This window comes from Molothrus ater, chromosome 1, assembly GCF_012460135.2.
Source record: "Molothrus ater isolate BHLD 08-10-18 breed brown headed cowbird chromosome 1, BPBGC_Mater_1.1, whole genome shotgun sequence".
Taxonomy (NCBI): Eukaryota; Metazoa; Chordata; class Aves; order Passeriformes; family Icteridae; genus Molothrus; species Molothrus ater.
In genome coordinates this window covers 59098603-59121771 of record NC_050478.2, presented here as the reverse complement: position 1 = coordinate 59121771, position 23169 = coordinate 59098603, and the positions used below count along the sequence as shown (strand labels likewise).

The 23169-nt window shown below is 44.9% G+C and overlaps 2 protein-coding genes across 3 annotated transcripts in view; one reads left to right on the top strand and one right to left on the bottom strand.

Moving 5' to 3' along the window:
- The window catches only part of KCNG2 (potassium voltage-gated channel modifier subfamily G member 2), a 51185-nt gene extending 35362 nt beyond the window's left edge, over nucleotides 1–15823 (top strand). The window contains exon 3 of the mRNA XM_036379207.2: nucleotides 13406–15823. Within this exon, the coding sequence (XP_036235100.1) occupies nucleotides 13406–14200 (795 nt within the window). The 3' untranslated portion in view covers nucleotides 14201–15823. The remainder of the gene's footprint in view (nucleotides 1–13405) is intronic.
- A 3667-nt stretch (nucleotides 15824–19490) lies between these two features.
- The window catches only part of SLC66A2 (solute carrier family 66 member 2), a 66429-nt gene continuing 62750 nt past the window's right edge, over nucleotides 19491–23169 (bottom strand). For both annotated transcript variants that reach the window (XM_036406187.2, XM_036406193.2), the window contains one exon: nucleotides 19491–22160. In XM_036406187.2, coding sequence (XP_036262080.1) covers nucleotides 21953–22160 — 208 coding nt within the window. In that variant the 3' untranslated portion in view covers nucleotides 19491–21952. The remainder of the gene's footprint in view (nucleotides 22161–23169) is intronic.

Below are 23169 nucleotides of genomic sequence, written 5' to 3'. Positions count from 1 at the left end.
GCATTTAAAAGACACAGCCCCTAATGTAAAAGAACACATTTCTTTGGTTTTGCCTTGTGGATCCGAATCTCCATCCCTCCTTTTCGGCTGTCCAAATCCAGCTGTTATATGGAGCATATCTCAGTATCGGTTTATTTTGCTGAGTTCAGGATTGCTGTATTCACACACTGAGGAGACACATTGGGTACTGGTAGTCCCCAGCATCACTGCTTTACATCTCACTGCCCTCTGCACCAGCTCTGCCAGCCACTGCCCGGGACCCCTGCTGCTTGCAATACCCCTGGTCAAATATCACACCATGTGCCAGCTTTGCCAGCTGTTATACAAGACAGTCCTTCCTCTTTGCAGGGCTGCCTTAAGCTGCTAACAAATAGAAAACATTTGAAGGAATGATTGGTTGTTCTTGCTATTGGTTGTGTGGACAAAGTGCTGGATAACAACTGGCTGTATTTATTTGAAGAGATCTCACCATTTCTTCTCCTTGGCTTGCTTGCTTTTCTTGGGAAAAAAAGTAATTGTTTTCTGCAGTTGTCCCACCCCTGGAATAAAAAACAAAAATCCAGCCTTCCTGCTTCATTGAACCTCTCTAAACTTTGGCAGATGTACCTGGTTGTCCCATCGTGGCAGCTGCTTCAAGAGCAGATAAAGGAACCATGGTCCCAGTAAGAAAATCATCCTCCCATGTATCGGGAGGATTAGGAGGAATGTTGTATTTTCTTTCTCTGAGAATTGCCCTTAGATTGAGGGTGGGGACCCAGCACTGTGTGGCAGGTTTACACAGAGTCCCTTAGGGAGCCTGCAGACCTGCTCAAAATTCCCCCTCTCAGCAGAGTCACCACCTGAGCTCTCCATGCCTGGCTCTGCCCAACCGTGGCTCTCACAGCAGTGCCTGCTATTGGGTTGCTTTTCCCAAATAAAGAGAGAAATCCTTATGGATTAAGGAGCTGCCCTGGAAGATTTTGAGGACAGTAGGTTACAATATAGATTTTGGGAGCCACCTGAGATTCTCTGCAGTGTTTTAGGCTTAGAAGTAAAAAAATGGAGAGTGTTTCTCTGCACTGCTTGGGAACAAGGCAAGAGTTGGCTAAGATAAAATTACTTTTGACTTGTTAATAATTTTATTCTGGGCCAATGAACTCTTTCAGTCTGCAGGATATCTTCTCATGAATAAATAGCAAGCTTGGGTCTTGTTTTAAATATTATATAAATATGCTGCAATGTAACGTTAGTGATAAATAATTAAACAGCTAAAACTATTTCATAAAAGCATTGGTAACTGTCACATTGTTAACTGGTTTATATTTGGTGCAGTGTGGCTTACCCAGCAAAATATACTCCATATTTAATTTCTTTTAATATCTCTCTGGTTCCACCCCCATAAGTATCTATCCCTACCAGTGAGTTTATTCTCCAAACTTCCAGGTAAATCATCCAGGGAATCTCTGAAGATACCTCACAATAATAGGCACTTGGCCTTCAGACATGTTTGTAAAATTACTACAGCTACTCATCACAGCCTGATATCCTGGGGGTACAGCACAGCTCCTGTATTCCATAGACTGCTCCACTGCCTTTTGCAGGAGAGCTTGGGCACTGTAGGCTTGTTGAGTACTGTCCCAGTGTTCTGAAAGAGAGAACTCTTTCATTTATTTGAAATGAAAATATAATCTGGAAATTTCATTTCAGAACTCCAGGATAGGTTGCTATCAATTCTGGAGGTTTGGAACGAAAGCAAGGAGGCAGATTTACATTTGGCTGCACCTCATATAGCTGTGCTGAGGTAATGAGCTGATTCATGTGTATGGCACTTAGAAGAATTGCATTAAATCATCCAGCATTATAAATGCTTACATTTTCATTGCCTAGAGTGTAGCAATGGAGATGAAATATAAAAGTTTTTGAAACTGGGGTTTTTTTTTCAGTGTAGACATTTATATTCAAGACAAATTGAGTGGTATACAGATGGGGAAAAAAATAGCTGTAAGATTTTTTTCAGAAGTTTTTAAACAAAGGCTTGAGAAAGGACCAGGAGAAATCTATAAAGTTGTTAGGTTTTGTAATGGTAAGCATGATATTAGTTCCAAGTAAAAACATCAAAAACATGGTACTGAGTCACATTTTGATCTAGTTTGTGTAGAACACCTCTCATTAATCAAATTTAATTTTTTTTTAGGTTATAAAGTTTTCAGAAGAAAGCAACTTCTGATGTAGGTACTTCTGTAAGACATTTGAATTAGTGCCACACAATATTCTTCCTTAATAAAAAGGCATTTTTCAAAAATTAGCTTCCTTACTGTTTAAAAAAAATCTCTCAGATCTCATAATAGTAGAAAACCAACATAAGACATCAAGTGAGGCTTGAGATACTGTGTCCAGATTGATATCCATTTGGAAGGCAAATTGAAAAAAAAGTTTTAAAAATGGTTTAAAATCTCAAGTTCTACTTTATAATGAAACACTAGAAGTGCTTTTAATGCAGTGGGAATCATAATAAGAGAATGTCTGTGGGCAACAGTGAACTGAAATAACTGAAAGCTGCAGCTGGACAAACTCATGCTCTGAATTAAAGTGTGCTACAGTGTGGGTAATTAACAATGGAAACCATTTATCTGGACATGCCTGTGTGCATCTCACAAAGTTTTTAAATACATTCTGTCAGTCCATCTAAACGTTCTGACTGAGCTCAGCTGAAGCCATGCATATGATTCATGAGCCACTTGGCAAGATCCTCTGCTCCACAGAGGATCAGCTCAAGAGCCTCTTCTGCCCTTCCAGGACAGTGAGCCATTGCCATCCTGTCCCTGACTCCTGCTGGTGTAGGAGGTGCCAGCAAGGATGCTGTACATCTTCTCTCTGTCTGGGGTTTCCTTGGCCCTTGTGAATATTCAAACCTGAAGGCATCAGTAAGATGAAATGAGCAGTGACAGTTCATAATTGTGATTAAAAGCAAGGGCAGCCAGAAAAAGCTCAGAAGCCTGGAAGCTCTCTGAGGAGTGGTGTGGCATGAGTCTGGTCCCATGAAGGCAGCATCCTAGCCCAGGGGTCTTGTCCAGCACTGACTGTGTTTGTAGGGGGTGCCACAGGGGCTGGGACATGCTACTGGAGGGTCTTAGCCACAGCCAGAACAGGGTTCACCAGGACATGTGCCAGCCCACCCCTCTGGTCACTCACTCACTCTACCCTCACCCTTCCATAAGTCACACACACACAAACAATCCCTTTCCCTTGCCCCATCTCATTTCCTGTGCCTGGATTCAAATAGGAAATGCAGAGAATAGTGTGAAGGTCCCAGCCATCCAATACATCCTGAGCTGTGCTGGAAACTTGGCACCTGGTACACTGGGTAGAGATGATGACAAGAGAAATTGCAGCACTCTCCCAAAAAGTCCCTGCTCCGACTGTGAGCAGACACTGTAGAGATTTTCTCCCAGTCTGCAGCTTGTTGCCTTCACACACAGTAGAAATGTTGGGTGTTTTAAGGTAAGTTCTTGTGTGCTGCACTGCACTGCTGGCACAGCAAGCACTGTTTTTACTGTTGCCTTGAGCAGAAAGATAATATGAAAGTGTGTGGGGTTTTGCTGTGGTCACATCTGCCTGGTAAAAACCCATGGCAGCTCAGAGCATTTCAGTGCAAGGGCACTGCGGGAGCTCCCTGCCAGCTGTGCCTGAGCTGCTACCAGCAGGAAGGCAAATCTTCCCACAGGCAACACAGGCAAATCTTTCCCCTGCTCTCAGATAAGAGGATAAAGGGAGACTGCGGGAGGAGAGATAGAGGTTTGGAAAAAAATGTCAAAGGAAAGCAGTAAGCTTGACTCTGTCCTTCTTTCCTCCAAGGAAAAAAACAGACACCCCCAGATCTTATAGCAGGTTACAGGGTTGCAGGAACCAGTAAAATAAATATGGGTCAGTAAAACAGAACCAGCAGTGAGTGAGAGGCAGGAGAAGAAGAGCTTCAAAAATTGATTGAAAGAAGTGAGAAATTTGGGTAAATAAGAGGGAAAATAGACTGTAAAATGATATTAAGAATCCGTTGATCTTTTAATATAATTAATAAGTGAGAGAGAGAGGGAGAACAAGACAGATTCTTTTTTTGGTGTGAGACAAGCTTGAGGAGGAGAAGAAGGAAAGAGGATGCTGGATTTCAGAAGACCACAGTGGTAGGCAGTGTATATCTGTGAGCACAGCCAGGTGCCACCACATCACCTTTTCCTAGGTATTGGGTAGGTGTGAAAGCCTTGGGAATGCCACTGCTTTGTCACACAGCCCTGTCCCTTTTGGGCTGGTTCTTTTGGAGGGGTGTGCAGGTGTTCCCATTCCCTGGGGAAACTGTTCAGACTGCACCCAGGTGCCCTTGGCAAGAACTCGGCTTTGCTCTGGTTCTGCAGTTTGATGCTGGTTTGGTTTATAGCCCTCATCTTTATTTCTGCAATCTTGCCCTGCCTGTGAGGACCAGCTATGCTGCAAGTGCCAAGTGCCATTGCTCAAGCTTTTCCAAGTGCCAACTGAGTATGCCTTGTTTTCAGAGCACTAGGATAGAAAATACAGAAATCAGATTTGCTAAGTTGCAGTGTAACTGGTCTTCTTCATGTGAAAGCTCAGGATCAAGCATTTGCTTAGATTTGCAGATACTGGATTTTTTAAAAAAACATTGTAAACTTCCAAGGCTCTGATGTCTCTATCAGAGCTAGAAAATAGAGGGAGCTGAGGAGGAAGATTTCTGTTCATATAAAATCAGAGGAAGAGGGGGACACTTGTCAGTAAGGACACTCCTGGTGATTCATAATTCTCTTGGGGATTTTTACTTCCAATTTCAGTGAAAGAAATGGGCCAAACCCAAAAAAAGCATTCTGGTAATCCGGAAATAGAAAATTCCAAAGTAATTTTAGTCAGAAATACTGAGAACATTGGTGTTTCTAAATTGAAGCTGTTCTTTGGAGGACACCTTTGCTTGATAAAATCATCATTCTTTTTCCTGCCTCTCTGTCGGTGGCAGTGGCTGATGAACAAATCCTCTGTGCTGAGCTGACCCCTGAGGCCAGGCTGGGCAGGTTGTGCTTGGTCCAAGCACAGAGGGCTGTGCAGGAATCTGGGCACACCTGGACCCCTGTGTCACTCACGGGTGTTTCCCACAGAGGGGTCAGCTGCAGGGCAAAGACAGGCAAGCCATATGGACTGTGGTCTGTGAAATCCTGCCTCAAATGCCATGGCAGTTGATGAGTTTCAAATACAATACCTTGTTTTCCTGGACCTGTGTCTTCCTGTGTAGCTATTTGTCTTCAGACAGTGTCCCAATGGCACTGAACAACTGCAAAATTGCCAAAGCAGACCCCAACTACAAAAGTAGTGTTTTGATTTAGAATATTTGTTCAAGCAAATGGCAGTAAATCTATTCTTGTACATATAGGTTGTAATTCTCTAAATATTAGTAATAGCCTGCTTATGTCTTACACTCATGTACAGAAAAAGTTGTGTACCAGCCAGGTGGGGATCTCAGAACCTGAAGGCCAACTCCAGCATCACCAAGAGATCATTTCCTCTGCCAGCTGGACTTTATGGGCAGGTAGGACTTGAAGGGGTCCTCTGGGGTGAGTGCAGACCCCTGTTCTCATGGGAGCTACATCACACCACCAACCCTCAAAACTGAGAAGCTTAAGAGGTCTCTTGTCTTCCCTGTTCTTGCAGAGGGTCTTTTTTGGAACCTCATGTGTCTTCTGGAGTCCAGCTACACCGGAAAGCCGGTGTAGCTATTTCTTCTCTGGCCAACAGTCTCCTGTCAATTAGTGAGGGGTTCCCTTTGAAGGTAGCCAGCATAGACTGATCATGTAAGGTCCCTTTCCTTTGCCCTCCTACCTCGCCTGCTGGTTGCAGTTATTCAGCTGATGGTGCTGCCCTTCCAGCCACTCCTGGACCACATCTGCAGAAGACGTTACCCAGGGTGTATTGCTCCTCCTTATGTTACAGTACAGCCCCTCACTCCTGATGAGTGGTGTGATCAGAGTGGGAGATAGGAGCAGCTGGCTGCTGGAGCTCACACTGGTTCCTTAAGCTGCTCCCAGCCACAGTCACAAACTCTGAGGAGCTTTAAGACATTGGATGTCTTGACACTTCCCCCAGCCTCTCTGTATGAGGTGCTGTGCTTGTTCCTGATAGACATCTGAAAATCAGGCAAGTTGACAATTTCATAGATATTTCAAGGTCTGTTTTATTCTTTCTGTGTTTCCTGCTTCTTGCTGAGTTTGGGTTTTGGTTGCTTTCCATAAAGTAGAGCCAGATAGCATTTTTTTTTCCCTCTAACAAACACTGTTGCTTTTGGAGAAGTGTGTGCTAAAAACAGGCACAGGCATGAGGAGGTATTAATGAGAGGGCATTTTGTGCATCTGTAGTACTACTTACCTGCTTTCCATTCTTCTCAACAACAGCTCTACTGGGGCAAAAGGAGGCAGGATAGGGGACCAAAGAATACATCTGCATGTGTCAGGGCCAGTACATGAAGGAGGCAGGGAAGTGGAAGAAAGCCTTAGGATCACAGTAGGTCTTGCCTGATAGGTAGGCAATTGAATCCCTCATGTCTGTGTCTTTCTCCCCCATTCAGAGGTATATGCCAAATCTATGCAGTCAGCTGTTAAGACATCTGTAGCATTTCCAGAGAAAAAGGTGTCAGCTAAACACGTCTCAAAGCTCACTATTTATATGGCTTAGGAACCTGAGGCCTACTTACAGTGTCTAATTTTGGTTGTACAGTTTGGGGCTGACATGGCCCAAAGCATCAGCTGCTTGTGGACTGGGCAGAGTAACCCAAGGAAGCACAGCTGGTTCCCTCTGCAGCCTCCTGGATCAAGAGTGGCATCCTGATGTGTCTCCTGTCTCTGTAGTCTGCAAGGACAGTCTTAGGTAAAGTCCTCACGTGGTCTTCTCTTCCCTCTCATTGACTCCCAGGCCCTTTGCTGAGATTTCCATGAGCACAGCCATCTGGCTTCACAGTTACAGGTCAGAGCAGCAATTTGAGACAAATGAAAGGCACATGCAGGTATCTCAGTAACCCCTTGGCTGCATGACTGCAAGTGAATAGGACAGTATGCAGTTCCATGAGCTGATTAGACTCTGGCTGGGCATTTTAGCACAGCCCGCAGTTACCTTCTAGCAGCTGCCATAGTCTCTTGCATCTCCCTTGTTCCTGTTGGTGTTCTGTGTTTATTTGCAGTTTCACTGGCAGGATGAAAATGGCAGCCTGAGGGGTTTTGAGAAGTGGTGATTTGTGGCTGTGCTGTCTCAGGACCAAGGGAAATCCAGAGGGGCAAGCAGGTGTAGCTCCTGCCCACCTCCTTACCCTTTCTCCTCAACAAAGACAAGTTGTATAAGAGCCATCTTGTGTCCATAACAGGGCTGCACAAAGCTGGCAGCAGCCCTCCCCTCGGAGGCACAGGTTACATTTGCTGGCATCTGGGCTGAAGATGAAACAAATGAAGCTCGAGTTACAGATCAAAGTGTGGACAGCAAGAAGCAGAGGACTCTTTCATGGCTCTTTGGTGACTTTAAAAACAGAAATTGTTACTTTGATTTCACAGCCAGCCAGCTTTGAGGCCAGGCTGTGCAGTTATCTGAATTATCTTTCTTTGGGGAGCACAAGGAAGTATTGAGGGCAGGCTGACCGCGAGTTCAGCCTGACCCCAGCGTCAGTGGCAGAAGCGCTGAGTTACAATCGCTGTGTCTGTGGGTGGTCAGAGCCAGGGGAGCTGCCTGTGCCCCAGGGCAGGGCGGGATGCTGCCCTTCCAAGGTCGGGCACATCGCAGGAGTCCTGCACTTATCCCTGCTGGGAAAATTGTCTGGATGCTTTCACTAGAAAATCACTTTTCATCAGAAAATTGCCTTTCATCAGAAAGTGCCAGCGTGAGCAATACCTTTGAGTTTTGTTGGTGAGCCATGTTTCTGGGAATGTTGCTCTTTTGCTGGAATTTTTCTCAAGGAAGGCTTCTTCATTTTACAATGACAAGAGAGAGCCAATGATCCAGCAGCCAGTGCTCCAGGCGCTCCCACGCACTGGGAGGGAGCCAGATGCAAGCTCCCACCCAGCTCTCACAGGAGTAGGAGCTGGGTCTCTCCGAAGCCCAGCAAAGGCTCCAAGTGTTGGGCTGCTGAGTAATTGGTACTGGAGGCATGTCTGTCCTCTGGGTCACCCTGCAGAATGTAGTGGAGGAGTGTCTGTCCTCTGGGCAACCCTGCAGATGTTCATTGGAACAGGCAGCTCAGCCTCCCACCCAAATCCATGGGGAACACCCTAAGCCTCTGGACTGGGGACTGTAGGCAGACTTGTCAGCAGCCTCAGGGCTGCAGGTCTCTTTGTCTGCAGGTCTCTTAACACAGATCTCTGATGCTGAGATCTCAGTTGCATCAGAATTTCAAGTTCCACAACTGTTGTTAAGAAAGATTTTGATCTGATGCGCACAGAGAAACACTTGGAACATGTGACCCAAAACGCTCAAGTAACAAGGGGCAAGTGGACGTGTACAAAAATAACATTTTAGAAATGTCATGATTTTCAAGCTTATGTAAGTACTTCTGTATGCAATGCCTCTCATGTTGGGGTTTCTTTTTTCTTAACATACAGATTTGACAGTAAGGGAAATCTCACTATAGGGTCAAAGTGGGCAGCGTTGAAACTTCTTCCTTCAAAGTGCCACAGAGCTGCTGACCTCACAAAAAAGTGCTTGGAAAGCAGCACAAGAACTGGAGCAGTTAAAGATGATCTGGCTTTTGACATCTCGTAATGCAGAGGGTTTAGAAGATGGTGTCAAAGTCTGCAAGAATCTAAGGAATAGTCACAGTTTCTTCCCAGGAGACCAGAGGACAAAGGCAGGGCCGAGAAGTCACACAACACACAGTGGAGAATTTTTCTGGGGCTCAGTACACAGTTCAGTACAAGTGAAATGGACCCTGCAGGCCAAACCAAAATGTTTCTGAAAGATGTCTGCCGCTTTTAGACAGGCCATACAGAACAATGAATACAGATGGATTTGAACTCCAGTGACACCAATTTTCCTTTTTGTAATTTTCCTTTTGCCAAAGGAACTCTCGGCAAAGAAAACATTGCTCCAGAAGAAAGATGCCGTGGTTGGCTTTTAGACAGCAAATTTCTGTAGATCCTAATGAAGGAGACTCACTTTAATTTGACTGCACAGAATTACTCACTGATGTCTTTCTTACTTTCTTTCCTTGTTCCCTGTGTTGATATTGGTATATAGTCCCCAAATTCTGTGCAACTGCAGATAATTTCCTGTACTCAAGAAATTTTTGCACAAAAAAGAAACCCAAACTACTCATGGTTTGAAAGAAACAAATGTACACAGATAAATAAATATATACACTTTGTGAAAAACAACTGTTTTCCCTGCAGCTCAATTTCATCAATCTAAATATGAAAAAGTAGTGATAAAACTGTATCCATTAGATTACAGGGTGAAGAAATTTTGTTACTTGGTATGAGGGAGAGCTGTTTTGCTTATAAAAAGTAAAAAGCAGTGTGTAGTTGTTAATGGACATGTTTATGGCCACAAGCTGGTATAGCTCAATCTTTTTTGAGAACATACAGATTTGATGAAGACCTATTTTGGGCAGGATGCCCTATTCTGTTAGGACTTGTTTTTCTTGTGTTCCAATGGCTGATTAATTCCTGATTTTATTTTTTTTTTCCATCTGTGTGTGTGCCTTTCTGAGAATTTTTGCTTTGTTTTCTTGAACAGAAAAACCTCAAAAGCCCAAAGAGAATTTCAGCATCCATTTGGACTGGAAAACATAGTTAGAAGGTTTAGAAAGCAAAAATTGCCTTTTTTTTTTATTATTTTTAACCAATGCTGTAGTCAAGCAGGAAAAAAAAACAACAAGGAAAAGCAGCTGCAACTGAAAGAAATGAAGTGCAAAGAGTATGAAATACAATTTTGAGTTGCTGCTTTTTATAACATGTGAGGATAATAATAGGACACACCTCGATGATGTTGAAACATGGTCCAAGGGATAGGAAGACATTTAATTAGTGTAAAAAAGAGTCCTCTGGCAGGTTGATTGACACACAGATCTGTTTTCTAAAAGCCTGTTCAGATTCTCTTATTCTTAGGACAGCCTTTGGACAGAGCCTGGCTTGTTTAGATAGTGTTGGTTAATAAGGATACTGAGCAAGTTGCTGAAGATAATTATGCATTTGCTGGAAGGGGGGACTGTTTCATCCTGTTGAAGTGAACTCTGTGTAGTAAAACATTATCACTCCACTGTACTGAAAGTAAACATTTCAACTTTCATATTATTTGTCAGCTGTGGAGAGTGGAAAGAGTGGAAAAAAGCCAGGGCCCAGCCTCCACTCTGGATGGAGGAAATTTCAGCTCCTCATTATCTTGATGGGCAAAGATGCAGCTTGGTTCTGCACTGTTGGATTATCTGAGCTCCAAATTCCACCAGGCTTCTTGAGCTTGGCTGAACAAAGGTTGCCAGGCTGCTCCCGCACTTGCATTTGGGAAGTAGTTCTGCAGGAAGTTTGAAGACATAAATAGCAATGTTTTAGGTCTGTGAACCTACAGAGAATAAACATGTCAGAGTGTGGGAGAGCAGACAGGGTCTTCCAAAAGTCATCTTCCCTGGTAGCCCATTCATGAGGAGCAATTTTCACTCCTGTTTTCTCCTGCACCAAAACTCATACACAAAACCACTTTGGCAGTCTCCTTTCCATATGCAGCTAATAGAAACTCATGGGGGAATTAGGTGCCAAATTAGCTATTAATCACCTTAGTGACTTTGTAGTTTTATTTTAAGGCTAAATTCCCCATAGGCTTCACTGACTTTCCCAAAACTTTTAGTGGCACAAAAAGTCTATATATGTGCATCAGAATCTAGAACGCTTCCTGCCAGATAGGGCTCTTAAGTCAAGGTGCATCCTAGTTTCCATAGGTGGTGGTCCTAGTAATGGTGCACCTGTCAGAGAAAGCAAATTTGCACATTTGGGTATGCATCTTGTCATTGCTGTTGCTTTGCTCAAGCCATAGCTGTTTTTCTCTGGGTTGTCATTCTCACACTGCAACCTGAACCTGTAGAGCACCTGCAAAGATGGGGTGAAGAGCTGCAAATCACCTTCAGTGACTCCCTTAGGTGTGAGATCAAGCATATCCTGATGAGAGATTCCCATGCAGAAGAGTTCTGGGACAATATTGGTCTGAGGGCTGGTTTCTGGGTCATAAGGAGAGAAGTTACAGTGGTACAGGCAGAGTCCTTCCACTGACCTTGTGAGCTTTGTCTCTGGCTCACAGAGCCAGATTTGTGTTGTGGTGTGAAAGCGTCTTGATTCTGTATTTGATAGGAGAGCCTGACAGCATAATTATGCTGTAATAGGAGGAAAGCTCCTAGAAACAAAATCTTACATCCTATGTATTATGCTTGTGACAAAAATACTTACTTATGACCAAATTAGTTTGGTGAGGTAGATATAAATTAAGCTCTTTCTAGTGTTCACACGAATCAAAATTCGGAATTTAAAGAGAGCTATCTGAGCTACTATACTGGTAAAATAAGATTATCATTCCTCCCTGCAATATGCTTAAAATCTTGACAGTAATTTCAATAGGACAAATAATTTTTCTCTCCATAGCAGCATGACCCCCTGGGAAACAGTGGGAGGTACATCATGTGCCAATTGAAAGTGGAATACGAAACAAAAATGCATAAACACAAGGCATCACAATTTTTATTGTGGTTACTACAAGGACCATAAATGCTGGCTCTGAGGATTCCTTTTCACATCTGTTTTTCTTGTTGACATCTCTTTAGTTATTGTCTCAATCTCTTCTTAAGTGTAAGATGTGCATGGTGCCTCAGCATTTTGGTTGTCATACTGAGGTAACTCAAGGCTTTGCGTTCATGTGATGACCCTGCTCTCACTGCTGGCAGTGCAACAGCCCTTGAAACATATCCAGTTCCTCCACATTTTGGGGAAGGCTGTAGTTAGTGAAGAGGGCAAAAGTCTCATCAATCTCTTGCTGGCTGCTTTCTTTCCAAACAGGGAAAAAGCCTGTGCATACACACTTCAAGAGGGATGAAGTTAGGATGTGGTGCTGTGCATTAAAAATTTCCCTGGCTCTCTGGAGCAAAAAACTCCCCTAGCTGAGTATGTGGGCAGAGCTGCTAATAGATGTGCCAGGTTCTCAGCTTCTCCAGTGGTGAAATGGGAATCAGCTTGACACAGCTTTGCCATTCTCAACTGATGTTTTATTGCTGTAATTTGGCATAGGCAAGAAAAACAAGGTTGGGAATTGGGGCCTAATACCTGTTGCATCCAGTGGGAGTCATACACCCCACTAGCATGGATTGACTCCTTACAACAAACTGTTTCACAAACTGTTCAAACTGGCACACTAAGTAAATACACACTTCCCCTAATAAGTATACACTTACCTTCCACACAAAGCCACCAGAGCATTCACACTTTTATACAAGCATTTACAGAGGAAACAGCACTAGCCCTATAATTGTCCACATCAAAATCTATTTAGAGAAGCTGTTTATTATTCAGCTGGAGGTACCAAGAGTGATGCAGCAGAGAATTGCCACAGTATTAACAACTGAGGAGTGGCCATCACCAACATTATTGTTTATTGCCTTTCCAGTGCACTGAGGCTTGTTTACAAGCATTGTAACTAAAGAGCCAGAGCTCTCTTTATTTGCCACCAAGTGAGCCTGCAGGGAAGAGCAGGGGAAGAAAGCTTGGGGAAGGCATTGTGGTCACTAGTTGTTACAGGTGTTGTAACTAAACACACTTATCTCTCCAGAACCCACTCTATCCTGTGGTATTTTTTCTTTTAGAAATGCCTACATTTCTCAGTACTTTATATAAGTGTTTGACTGTAGGGGTGTGCTAATAAATGTTCACTGGAATATAAAATATGTACTGTATTTAGTGAATAATAGATTTTAGATAACTCCAAGCATATCACATAAAATGCTGTAGGTGTTTATGAGCCATTAGTAAGCAATTTATTATTGATCAGGAAGGGAAGGAAGGATAACATATTTATTACAACCCATGAATCCTGTATTAATCCTTTTAAAAAATGTTAAAGTCTTGGTTAGAAATGAAGTGCGAGCCATTGGCTTTTTAGCAGTAGGCTCTCTGGCCAGCAGCTGATAAGATCACACCAAATTCTTGGCAGCTTTGAGACATTCCAGAACATTGTTGACCTGTCCTATAGTCAAACATGTAGCCTTTGGTTTTAGTACCTCTCAGCAGCCATGATTTTGCTTTGGTACATCACAATTTGCATCAAGTTCACGTGGTGCTTTCCTTTAAGAGCTGACACTCTCTTTGTTTCACTCCCTGGCTAAATCTGTTTCTTCCCTCTTTTAAGTGTTTTCCACTCCTCTTCTTCCCAGGGTGAATGCTCACGAAAGTGCTACGACATCTTTGTGCTGGAGACAGTGTGTGTGGCATGGTTTTCCTTTGAGTTCCTGCTGCGATCCATCCAGGCAGAAAACAAGTGTGCTTTCCTGAAAACCCCGCTCAACATCATCGACATCCTGGCCATTCTGCCTTTCTACATCTCTCTCATCGTGGATGTGGTTTCCACAAAGAACAGCAGCAAGCCCGGCGGGGGAGCCGGGAACAAGTACCTGGAGCGCGTGGGGCTGGTGCTGCGCTTCCTGCGGGCGCTGCGCATCCTGTACGTGATGAGGCTGGCGCGGCACTCGCTGGGGCTGCAGACGCTGGGGCTCACTGTGCGCCGCTGCACCCGCGAGTTCGGGCTGCTCCTGCTCTTCCTCTGCGTCGCCATGGCCCTCTTCTCGCCGCTGGTCTACTTGGCTGAGAGCGAACTGGGAGCCAAGCAAGAGTTCACCAGCGTCCCCACCAGTTACTGGTGGGCCGTCATCTCCATGACAACTGTTGGCTACGGGGACATGGTGCCTCGTAGCATCCCCGGACAGGTGGTAGCCCTGAGCAGCATCTTGAGTGGGATTTTGCTGATGGCTTTCCCAGTCACATCCATCTTTCATACCTTTTCTCGTTCCTACAGTGAGCTGAAGGAGCAGCAGCAGCGAGTAGCCAGTAGGCAGGTGCGTCAGCGACAAGAGAACACCAAGCTCCTGGGTGGTGACAGTACAGGGGGGCTCAGTGCCACATTCCCGCCAAGTGCTGGTGAGCAGGAGGGTCTGACCTTGGTGGACCAGTAAGCCAAGAGAAGTTCTTGACCCTGAACAGCTGAGGACATACATTGGCAGCCCAAGAAGCAGCGGACAAGGGAGGTCAGTTCGGCAAGAAGAATGCCATGAACTGCATAATAAATGAGGGGTAGACAAACACAAGGTTTCTCTAAAGACCAACTTCTGATCTTAAGGGACCTCTGAAAAGTACCCCTACAAATTCTACCAAGTACAGCTCTGCTCCATTGCTTTTCTTAGGGCTTTTCTATTGAGCAAGTATTTTTGGTTATGCCCAAGGAGCAGCCATTGAACATAGCCAGCCAGCAGAATGTAATGTGAAGCACAGCCCGTGCCAGGTGCCATGTGGCACAGCAACCAGCGTGCCACCTCCTCCATGCCCTGCTCAGTGGCAGGGCTGAGCAAGGGGTTCCCCATGCTGCGACACCCCACAGCACATTTGTTTTGGCAGCACCACCAAGGAACACAAACCTCAGACAAGCCAAGGGGAGAGGGCAAGAGAAGGGCAGAAGCATTCCTTCAGCTTTACCAGGGGCTTACTTTTGTCTTCTACACATGAAGCAGCACCACCGGAGTGCTGGCAACGCTGCCAGCTCTGAATTGTGTGTGAGCACAGTTTGCATTATTTAGTAGACATGCATATTTACCATCCTAAGCTTTATATCTTACTTAGTCCCATGACAGAAATATACATACAAAAAATCTTCCTGACTATGGTACTGAATGTTAACTTGGTTATTTTTCCTTTGCTAACAGTCAAATATTAAAAATACCATGACAAATGATGATGTTTCTCCACTTTCTGTTAACTATTTCCACCTCTCATGTACTGAGAAATGTGTTTAACAGGCCACTGAACCTATCTGAACTACATGTAGCTCAAGAAGGGGAGAGTAATGTTGAACCAGCAGTGACTCCCAGCTCTGCACAGTCGTCTTCAGTGGTGGTGGCTGCACTGAGAGCAGTCCTGTGCAGACAGGAGTAGGGGAGCAGTACAAACCCAGTGAATCCAGCAAGACACCGTCAGTGGGCTCTGGTCCAAACTGCAGTGCAGCAGCTGTGCTCTGCCTTAGGAGTAGCCTTTTGGTTTTGCCCTCCTACTGAGAAAAAGACAATCCTGTCATTAGAACAAGTGTTCTGGTTCTTCTTCCTGATTCTCAAAGGATTTAAGTCATTTTAAAGGGAAAATTAATAATATGGTGGCATCTGCATGTTTGCTTATTGATGCCAGCCCCATGCATGAGCTTTCCAGACCCCACCCTGGCAGAGCTGTGTATCTGTTCCAAGTCAGGATGCTGTGTGGGTCTTTCAGTGCTTCTACAGATGGGATGTGGTCAGGGAATGGAGGGAGATGGAAGCCAACAGTCTCTTGTACCTACACTCCTATTTGTACTAAAGCCATGCAGTGTCACCCTCCATGTTCTCCACCCACCAGGAAGGGAACAAAACCTGATGTATTGAAGATGGAATTTGTCTGGTATGTTGTTTGGGTTTTTTTTTTTTGCCTCAACATATGTTGTAAAACTAATCCTACATTAGCAAACTCTCATATTAAGCCATTCCTTATAGGAATGAAGCAAGGGAAATGGAAAAGTTACACTTTATTTTAATAAAAATATAAAGCTTTGTTGCTGACTCTCTGTGTCTGATGATTTAGGTGTGGAGGGATGTGGTGTTTTGCTGTACTGATGTGAAATAACTCGTGTTACTTGCTGCTGAGCACTGCAGGAGATGGAGGCAGCAAAACTGAGCCCCCCTACCCTGCAAGATGCACCTGGCTCAGCAAAGCCCCAGCTGTGCTGAACTGCAGGGCAAACCAAACGCAGGGGCCCACGCCAGGGTTCTGCCCATCCTTCATGGCCCAGCAGCACCAGGAACACATCTGGTCCTTGTGCTAGAGAGGAGGGCCAAGGGCTGGTGTTGCCTGGGCTGACTCAGACTCCTGGCAAAGCAATGCCAGCACTGGGTTGCTGTGACTCAAGAAGGATTTTAATTTTATTGGGTTTTTTTTATTCCCAGTGCAGACATTTCTTTCATTAAGGATTATTAAGGTCTGACATCAGGGATCCAGCTTTGGAGCCAGCTGACTGCAAACCAGCAAAGGGAGCAGTGGCTGGGGAACAGTGTGGCCAGGTGCTGAGGAGCAGCACTGCATCTTCTGGTGGCATTCAGATGCTGTCTTAAGGTGGCACCTGACAGGCTCACTAGGTGGACTCACAAGTTCACTCCTCATGGTGATTTGGCTCATGCACACCAGGTTGTGCTTCATGCTCCATCTCCAGTGTGAATGAAGTGACCATGGCTAGTGCATATGGAAGGTGCAGAATGCATCTCCTTGAGGTGGTGAAGCCCAAAAACTGCAAGCACCCTTACCTAACTACTAGAAAAGCCATGCTGGAGTTGACATCCTTGCACAATGAAGAGTTTCACACTTGCAGTGCTAGCAAATAGCCATAAATCAATGCAACTTTTAGCTTTGCAGCATGAAAAAAACCGTGCTGGGACAGCAAACTGCAGCTCAGCAGCTGCGTAGAAAAACAAACTGATGACACATGCCATATTGCTGCTGTTCTCCATCAAGTTGCTATTGTCCTACAATAGTGAGATCTTTGTATTTTTCAAAAGGCACATAATTAATTCCAGTATGCACAGAGTTTTAATAAAGTGACAAAACCCACTCATTGTCTCCTAGTCAAAGCCTGGCTTTTAATAAAGTTTCATTTTATCTATTGGGATGACAGATGAGGAAACAAATATAAACCAGGAATCTTTTAAACAAATTATTTTTGGAAGCTATACAAAGTTGTGATGCACACATTGCCAGACATAAAAGGCACTCAGAGGAAAATAAATTTTACCCAGGGCAGCCGTTGTTATGGGTGATGCTTATTGCTTTTGATCAGCTGCTGGAGAATGTTTTGTTGTATATAGTGGTTGGGGTTTTTTGACACAGCACACAGATGATTTTAAGGCCATTTATCTCTAACTATAATAAATGCCACACTGCTGTCTGCAGGCACAGCAGTGCCACCAGGTAGTTATACCTGTTTCTTCGAACAACTAAGTGCTTCATGATTGTAGCACACTAGTTTTGCCTCAAGGAGAAAGAAAAGGAAAAACGTATTTCTCTCTTATATGGGATAAAGACTCGAAATGTGACCAAAGCCACCTCTTCTACATGTTCCAGCTACACATCCACGATGCAAGGATCTAGACCTACAAATTCTGGCAGCTGGCAACACCAGTCATGAAAACCATAGCTTAGGAGAGTTAAGGATGTGTTAATTGGTAAAGGGACAGAGATAAAGGGAATGGCACAAAGTCAAACACAACTTGAGCTCATACAGTGCATGTGCACAGCCACTTCTATGGCACAGCAGCCTCAGTTAAGAAAAAGCAGTAATGTAAAGAAAAATGTGATGCTGGTGTCATCTCCTCAACTGTAAGCCAGACAGAGGCTGCTGTCCCACACTGCTGAGGCCAGAACAGGCAGAGGCTATGGCAGCCTCACAGCAGATGCTTCAGGGGACAAAGGATCCTTGGCACCTACAAGCCACAGCCTTAGAGGACTATGAAGCCTTGGCGTGGAAGAGGACAGAGGCAGGTAGAGAAATCCAGTGTGGTGCTGCTGGCCCATCTGTGGCCGCGTGAAGCCCCTCAGTCTCTCAGCCAGCACCTACCAGAGCCAAGTGCACATAAGCCGGGACACAGAAGAGCAGGAGGGGGCTCTGAAATGCTGTGTTTGCTGTCAGTGCATTTCTAGATGCTGACACCCCCTTGGAACTGGCTGCTTTACAAGGCTGTTTACAGGAAGGCCTGCCCGTGCCCCAGGGTGACACTCACATTATGTTCTAGTCCCCATCTTTTATTTACTGCTGTTGGCACAGGTACCCAGGTAGTGTTTATTTAGTGGCACACTGCTCACTCTCATATTGATGTCTTCTTTCTTACAGAAAGCCTCCAACAAAGCTACAGTTGTCAGTCAGGTCCTTGAAACCTGCTTGGCTCTCAAGCCTGAGGATTGCAATCAGATTTAACAAACAGAACCTGTGGGCCCATTTTTGCTTAATACCCAGTACCAAATGTGATCTTATTTTATGTCTTAAATTTTTTTAATTGCACCTAACTGCATGCATCTCAAACATCTAACCATGAAATTTCTCCCTCCCTGGAGTCACAGTGCAGACCACTGCCTGCCATGCAGAGCAGAGGGAGAGATTTGCCCTGAGGGAGGCCTGGGGCAGCACTGCACCAGCCAGCAGTGCTGGGCTGGTGCAGCACCCAGAGATGAGGTTCCCCATTGTTTCCTTTGGGGCCAGCCCCACCACTGGCTGCCCCACAGTGAATGCCAAAGCAGCAGCCAATAATACCAGCACTGGCTGGGAGAGAAGGTGCAGGCACTGCAAGTGTTGATCGGGCTTGACTGCTGTGAGAACTGCTTGGGTCTCCACTGCCAGCAGACTGCAAGAGAGCAGGCAGGGCTTACTCCCCACCCTCATATTCCTCCTCCTTTCCTACCCATTTTGCTGATTTACCTTCATGTTTTGGTTTTCCTTCTATCCCTTCCCTTCAGGAGTATCCCCTTTCAAACCCTTATTTGACCAAGCTCAGTCTGCCCCACATCTCCCCTCGCCCTGCCCAACCCTCTCTCCTACACCTCCAGCCCTCTCTCCTCCCCAGCTCCCCTTCTGCAACTCCTGCAGCATGGCACACAGCAATAGCAAACCACCTCTCCATGCCAGAGCAGCCCAACATCCTGGATCAGCAGCCTGGCAGGATTCAGGAGGTGCACAGCAGCTGCAAGGCTCCTCCTGACAGCCTTGGCTTGTTTTCCCATCCAGAAGGAACAGGGAGGGTGGTTAAGACTTCTCTTAGAACAGTAGCTGGCCATGAGATGACAGACTCAATGTCCTCATCTTCCTGTGCAGAGGCTGCCAAGAGCACATCCCTCATCTGTATCCTATCTTCAAACTCATTCTGCAGCCTGCATGATACAGGGTCGCTTTAAAGCTATGTAATAATCTGTTAGTAATTTGGTTTTTACTGTGAGCATTGCAAACACAAGTTATGTGGTCTCAATGGTTAAATTTACCTTGGTATGTATGGAAGAGCAGGGAACAGAAATCCAGAATCCCTGCTGTGCATCATGACTTCAGGACAATTTCTGCCTTGTGCTTACTCACCCATCAGAAGGAAAAACCATGCTAGTTATTTGTATCAACAATGCTCCTGACAAGAAGATTTATAAGAAGAGTTAAGAAGCACACATTTTGTACCTGAACAAAACAAAGCAACGCTGCAATTTATATATAATAGGCAAATTTTATTAAAAAAAACATTGCAACTGACAGAAAAAATAAAGTCCATGAAATGTGCCATACATTCAAAGAGATGTATTTAAAGAAAGCGATTTCTTATTCTCTGAGGTGATCATTGAAACAGATACTTCCTGACGATTAGAGAACAAAACAAAAGTTCTGTAACACTTTGTCCCTAAAGTACCTTGCAAGAAGTTCTAGAGTTCCTGGCCAAGAGTCCTACTTGCTAAATGCCACATACAAAAGATGACTTAGACATGGTTTCACTGGCTTCTGTTCCAGCATTTGCTGCTCTGGTGTAAATGAGACTGGTCTGCAGAGCTCGCTGGTTTAGGTACTGGTGACAGATTCAAGAATCCACCCAAGGAAGAATCCCAAAAGGAAGAAGCAGAAATTGTTTTATCCTCAATAATATCTGTAGTTCAAAGCCAAAGAGGTGGCCAAAAGTGTGCACTCCCAGTGAAGCTATAACATACCAAAGTATGTTTCTTATGAACCAGAAATTTCTTGCATCCCTGTTTTGCAGAATGTTAGAAAAAGACCACCAAATACAAAAATCTTACCATTACAAGTTATTAAAAAAACCTTCAGACAATTAAAACACACAACAAAGTGTTTGTTTTCTAACAGTAGAAATACAATCCTCATTAAAGCAGCATACTGGAGAAGCCAGTTGTTACATTTTCAATTAAAAAAGACAAAAGCCCAGATGTTCTTGTAGCACAACCAGAACATTGGAGAAAAGAGAGGAACAAAACATTCATAGTCTGCCATGCTGAGTACATTGTCTTTGTAAGGTCACTTCAGGCCTAGAAGAGTATGGTATTGAACAAAGAGCAGGGAGTCAGTGCCTGGGCACAGTGTGACTCCCCTCCACTGGACAGTTTGCCACCAATCTAGACAGTCCAGACTCAAATCGTGAGGTTCCCAAAGAAAGCGTGGTAGGGCAATTATCTGACTTACACACTGAAGTCATCAAACCTCAGACTTGCTGCCAATGCTAAGAAAACACAAGCTCTTGGGCTATTCTTAGAGAAAAAATGATTCTGCAAAATCTGTCCAACACCTTGCCTGTGGCCAGACAGGACTCACCCAGCAGAGGGAGGAAGCCTCATGAAGGAAGCAGCAACACAGCTGTTCCTGGGACCGAGGGCATTGCTACGGCCTCCTCACATCACCCGGGGCAGTTTCATGACAGCAGTGTCACAACAGGAGCCCAGGGGCTTGGTCACAGCCCCACGGGTCCACACCACCAGCAGCTGCATGTCACAGACAGAGTATGGTGACCTGTGCTGGCTAATGGCCTTTAGAGACAACACCTACATGAACTCTGCTCTTTCAGTCCCTCTCAGTACAGCCTGCTCATTCTTCTAAAAGAGAAAAACCTCTTCTTTAAGAGCCTAACAGTTCACAACAGTAAAAGGAAAACATGGACCCCTTCCTTGTTGGGCCAATGCAGGAAACACCCCAAAACACAACCTGGCTCTTGTTTGGCATTGAACAACATGAACACAAATCTCAGCCTCAACAAATCAAGCTGTCAGATGCTGGTCCTACTCCAGGGGATACAGCTTATTCCTCCATCTCAAACTTTTTCATTTCTGAGCTTGGTTTGGGAAAGACCCTACAGCCCAGCTGTGTCCTGTGCACAGCTGCAGGGGCAGCACTGCCCCCAGGTGCAGGGCAGGCTATTCCCACACCCCACAGTTTCAAAGCATGAGTACCTAAGTTTCCAGAAATCACCTGCTGGCTCCTCCTTTTGCCTGGATGTTAGACTGGCTGTGCCAGCTCTAGACGTAACTCCAGCACCATCAGACCCCCTCCATCATCTCCTCCATGTGTCCTCCTGCAGCAGGGATGAACATCTGCTGACTCTTTAGCTTTACAGCATCTGTGGTCAGCTCACTTCTGGCTGCTCACTTCTTTGCAGGGCCTCCCACCCCCACCTTCTCTCACCAGACATCCTTATAGGGAAAAGAGAAAGCTCCTGGATTTGCTCTTCAATACTGCTTCCTCCATCATGGAGATCCTGAATGCTAGTATATGCCACAAACCTGCCAATATACAGACTTTATATTTTATAAATAGGTAGAAGTTTCAGACAAATATCCTATAATTTCTGTGGTGTAACATTTTTAAATAGCATTAAAAACACAAACCATCCAGCCCTTGTGATTAAATATACAAACGTTTGTGAATTAATAAGGCTCATAGGTACATATGCAAAAATAAAGTGCCCCTCCCCCCACCAAGAAACAGTTCTGTACAGCTAAGTCTGAAAACAGAGCAAGTTATTTAACACAGAACCTCCAAGGCTAGACGTGGCAGCCGTTTCCATCCTTGTTCTCATTTCTGCTTTCAACTTGGCAACACAGGAATATTTACAAGTGGAAGAAGAGATGCCATGGCTGACTCAGCTGACCTACAACCTGCCCAGCCCAGTTCCTCACAGGGCCTTGGTGCTGGCTGGGTGTGCAGCGTGGGACACAGGCTTCTGAGGGTAGTGGCTGTACAAGTAAACCTGCAACAGGATAGCGATGTCCACAAATACCTGCAGGAGTCCACAGATGGAGAACTGGAAAGGGGCCTGATTCAGGATGAAGTAAACAGTCTTGAACGTGTCCCCACTGGTCCACATCAGCACCATCTTGATACTAAAAGACAGAAGAAAGGGAAGAGTGTTTGCTGAGAACTTGGTTTTGAATTAGAGCTGCTGTGCCAGAGGATCCCACCTACTGCAGGTAGGATTTATAGCCAGCAGTGGGCTGGGACTCCCTTGGACAGGGGCAGACGAGCCGAGACAGGCAGCACTGCACTTGAAAGGGAGGATCAAACTCTCTGCTCCACAAACTGCAGCACTCTTATCTCAGCAAGCAGAGCTCCAAACAACTGTGGCTATGAAGGTATCAAACATTATAAAATCTCCAGCTAGGATATTTGACTCAGTGGTGCTCTGTAAACATGGCTGCCACATACTGACAGCACTGACCATAGACCAAAGTAAAACAGTGCATGAAAAAGAACAACAATTCATCCCAGCAGCTACTTCTTGTGTGTGCCATTCTGTGCTCATGCAAGGTAAAGTAGCACACAGATTGCTCTCTCATGCATGCATGCTTTTAGCATCTGCTGAAACAAACAAAACAGATAGAAGAAACCACTTCTTACTGCAGAAAATGCCTAACTAAAAAAAGCAGACAGACAGATTGTCCGGTAATAAAGAGGAGAAATTACATGCCTGCAGCTGTTACTGGAAGGATGAACAGCACTAGGGATTTTTATCAAGGACACAGATCAAGAGCAATGTTCAAAGTTCCTTTTAATAACCAAACTTGCTTTTATCTTGCTCTTCTGCTAAGCATTTCCTGTCCTGTAGTCCAGCTCCTGCTCCCCCACATCAGGAGAAACTCTGGGGAATAGAAGCAGTTTCTTCAAACAGACCAAATTATTTTCAGTGTCCTTAACAAAATGTGAACAACCAAACTTGGAAGGCTGTTTCTGAGCTTCATGCACTTTATCAGGAGAGCTTTTTAAGCAGCTGGATAAGCAGCAGTGGACAAAAGCTTTGTAGTTCACAGTATGAGCACTGCACATGATTTGTCATAATTACAAGCAATTTACATTTTGCCAGCACAGACTCCATCACACACAGTCATGCCCATG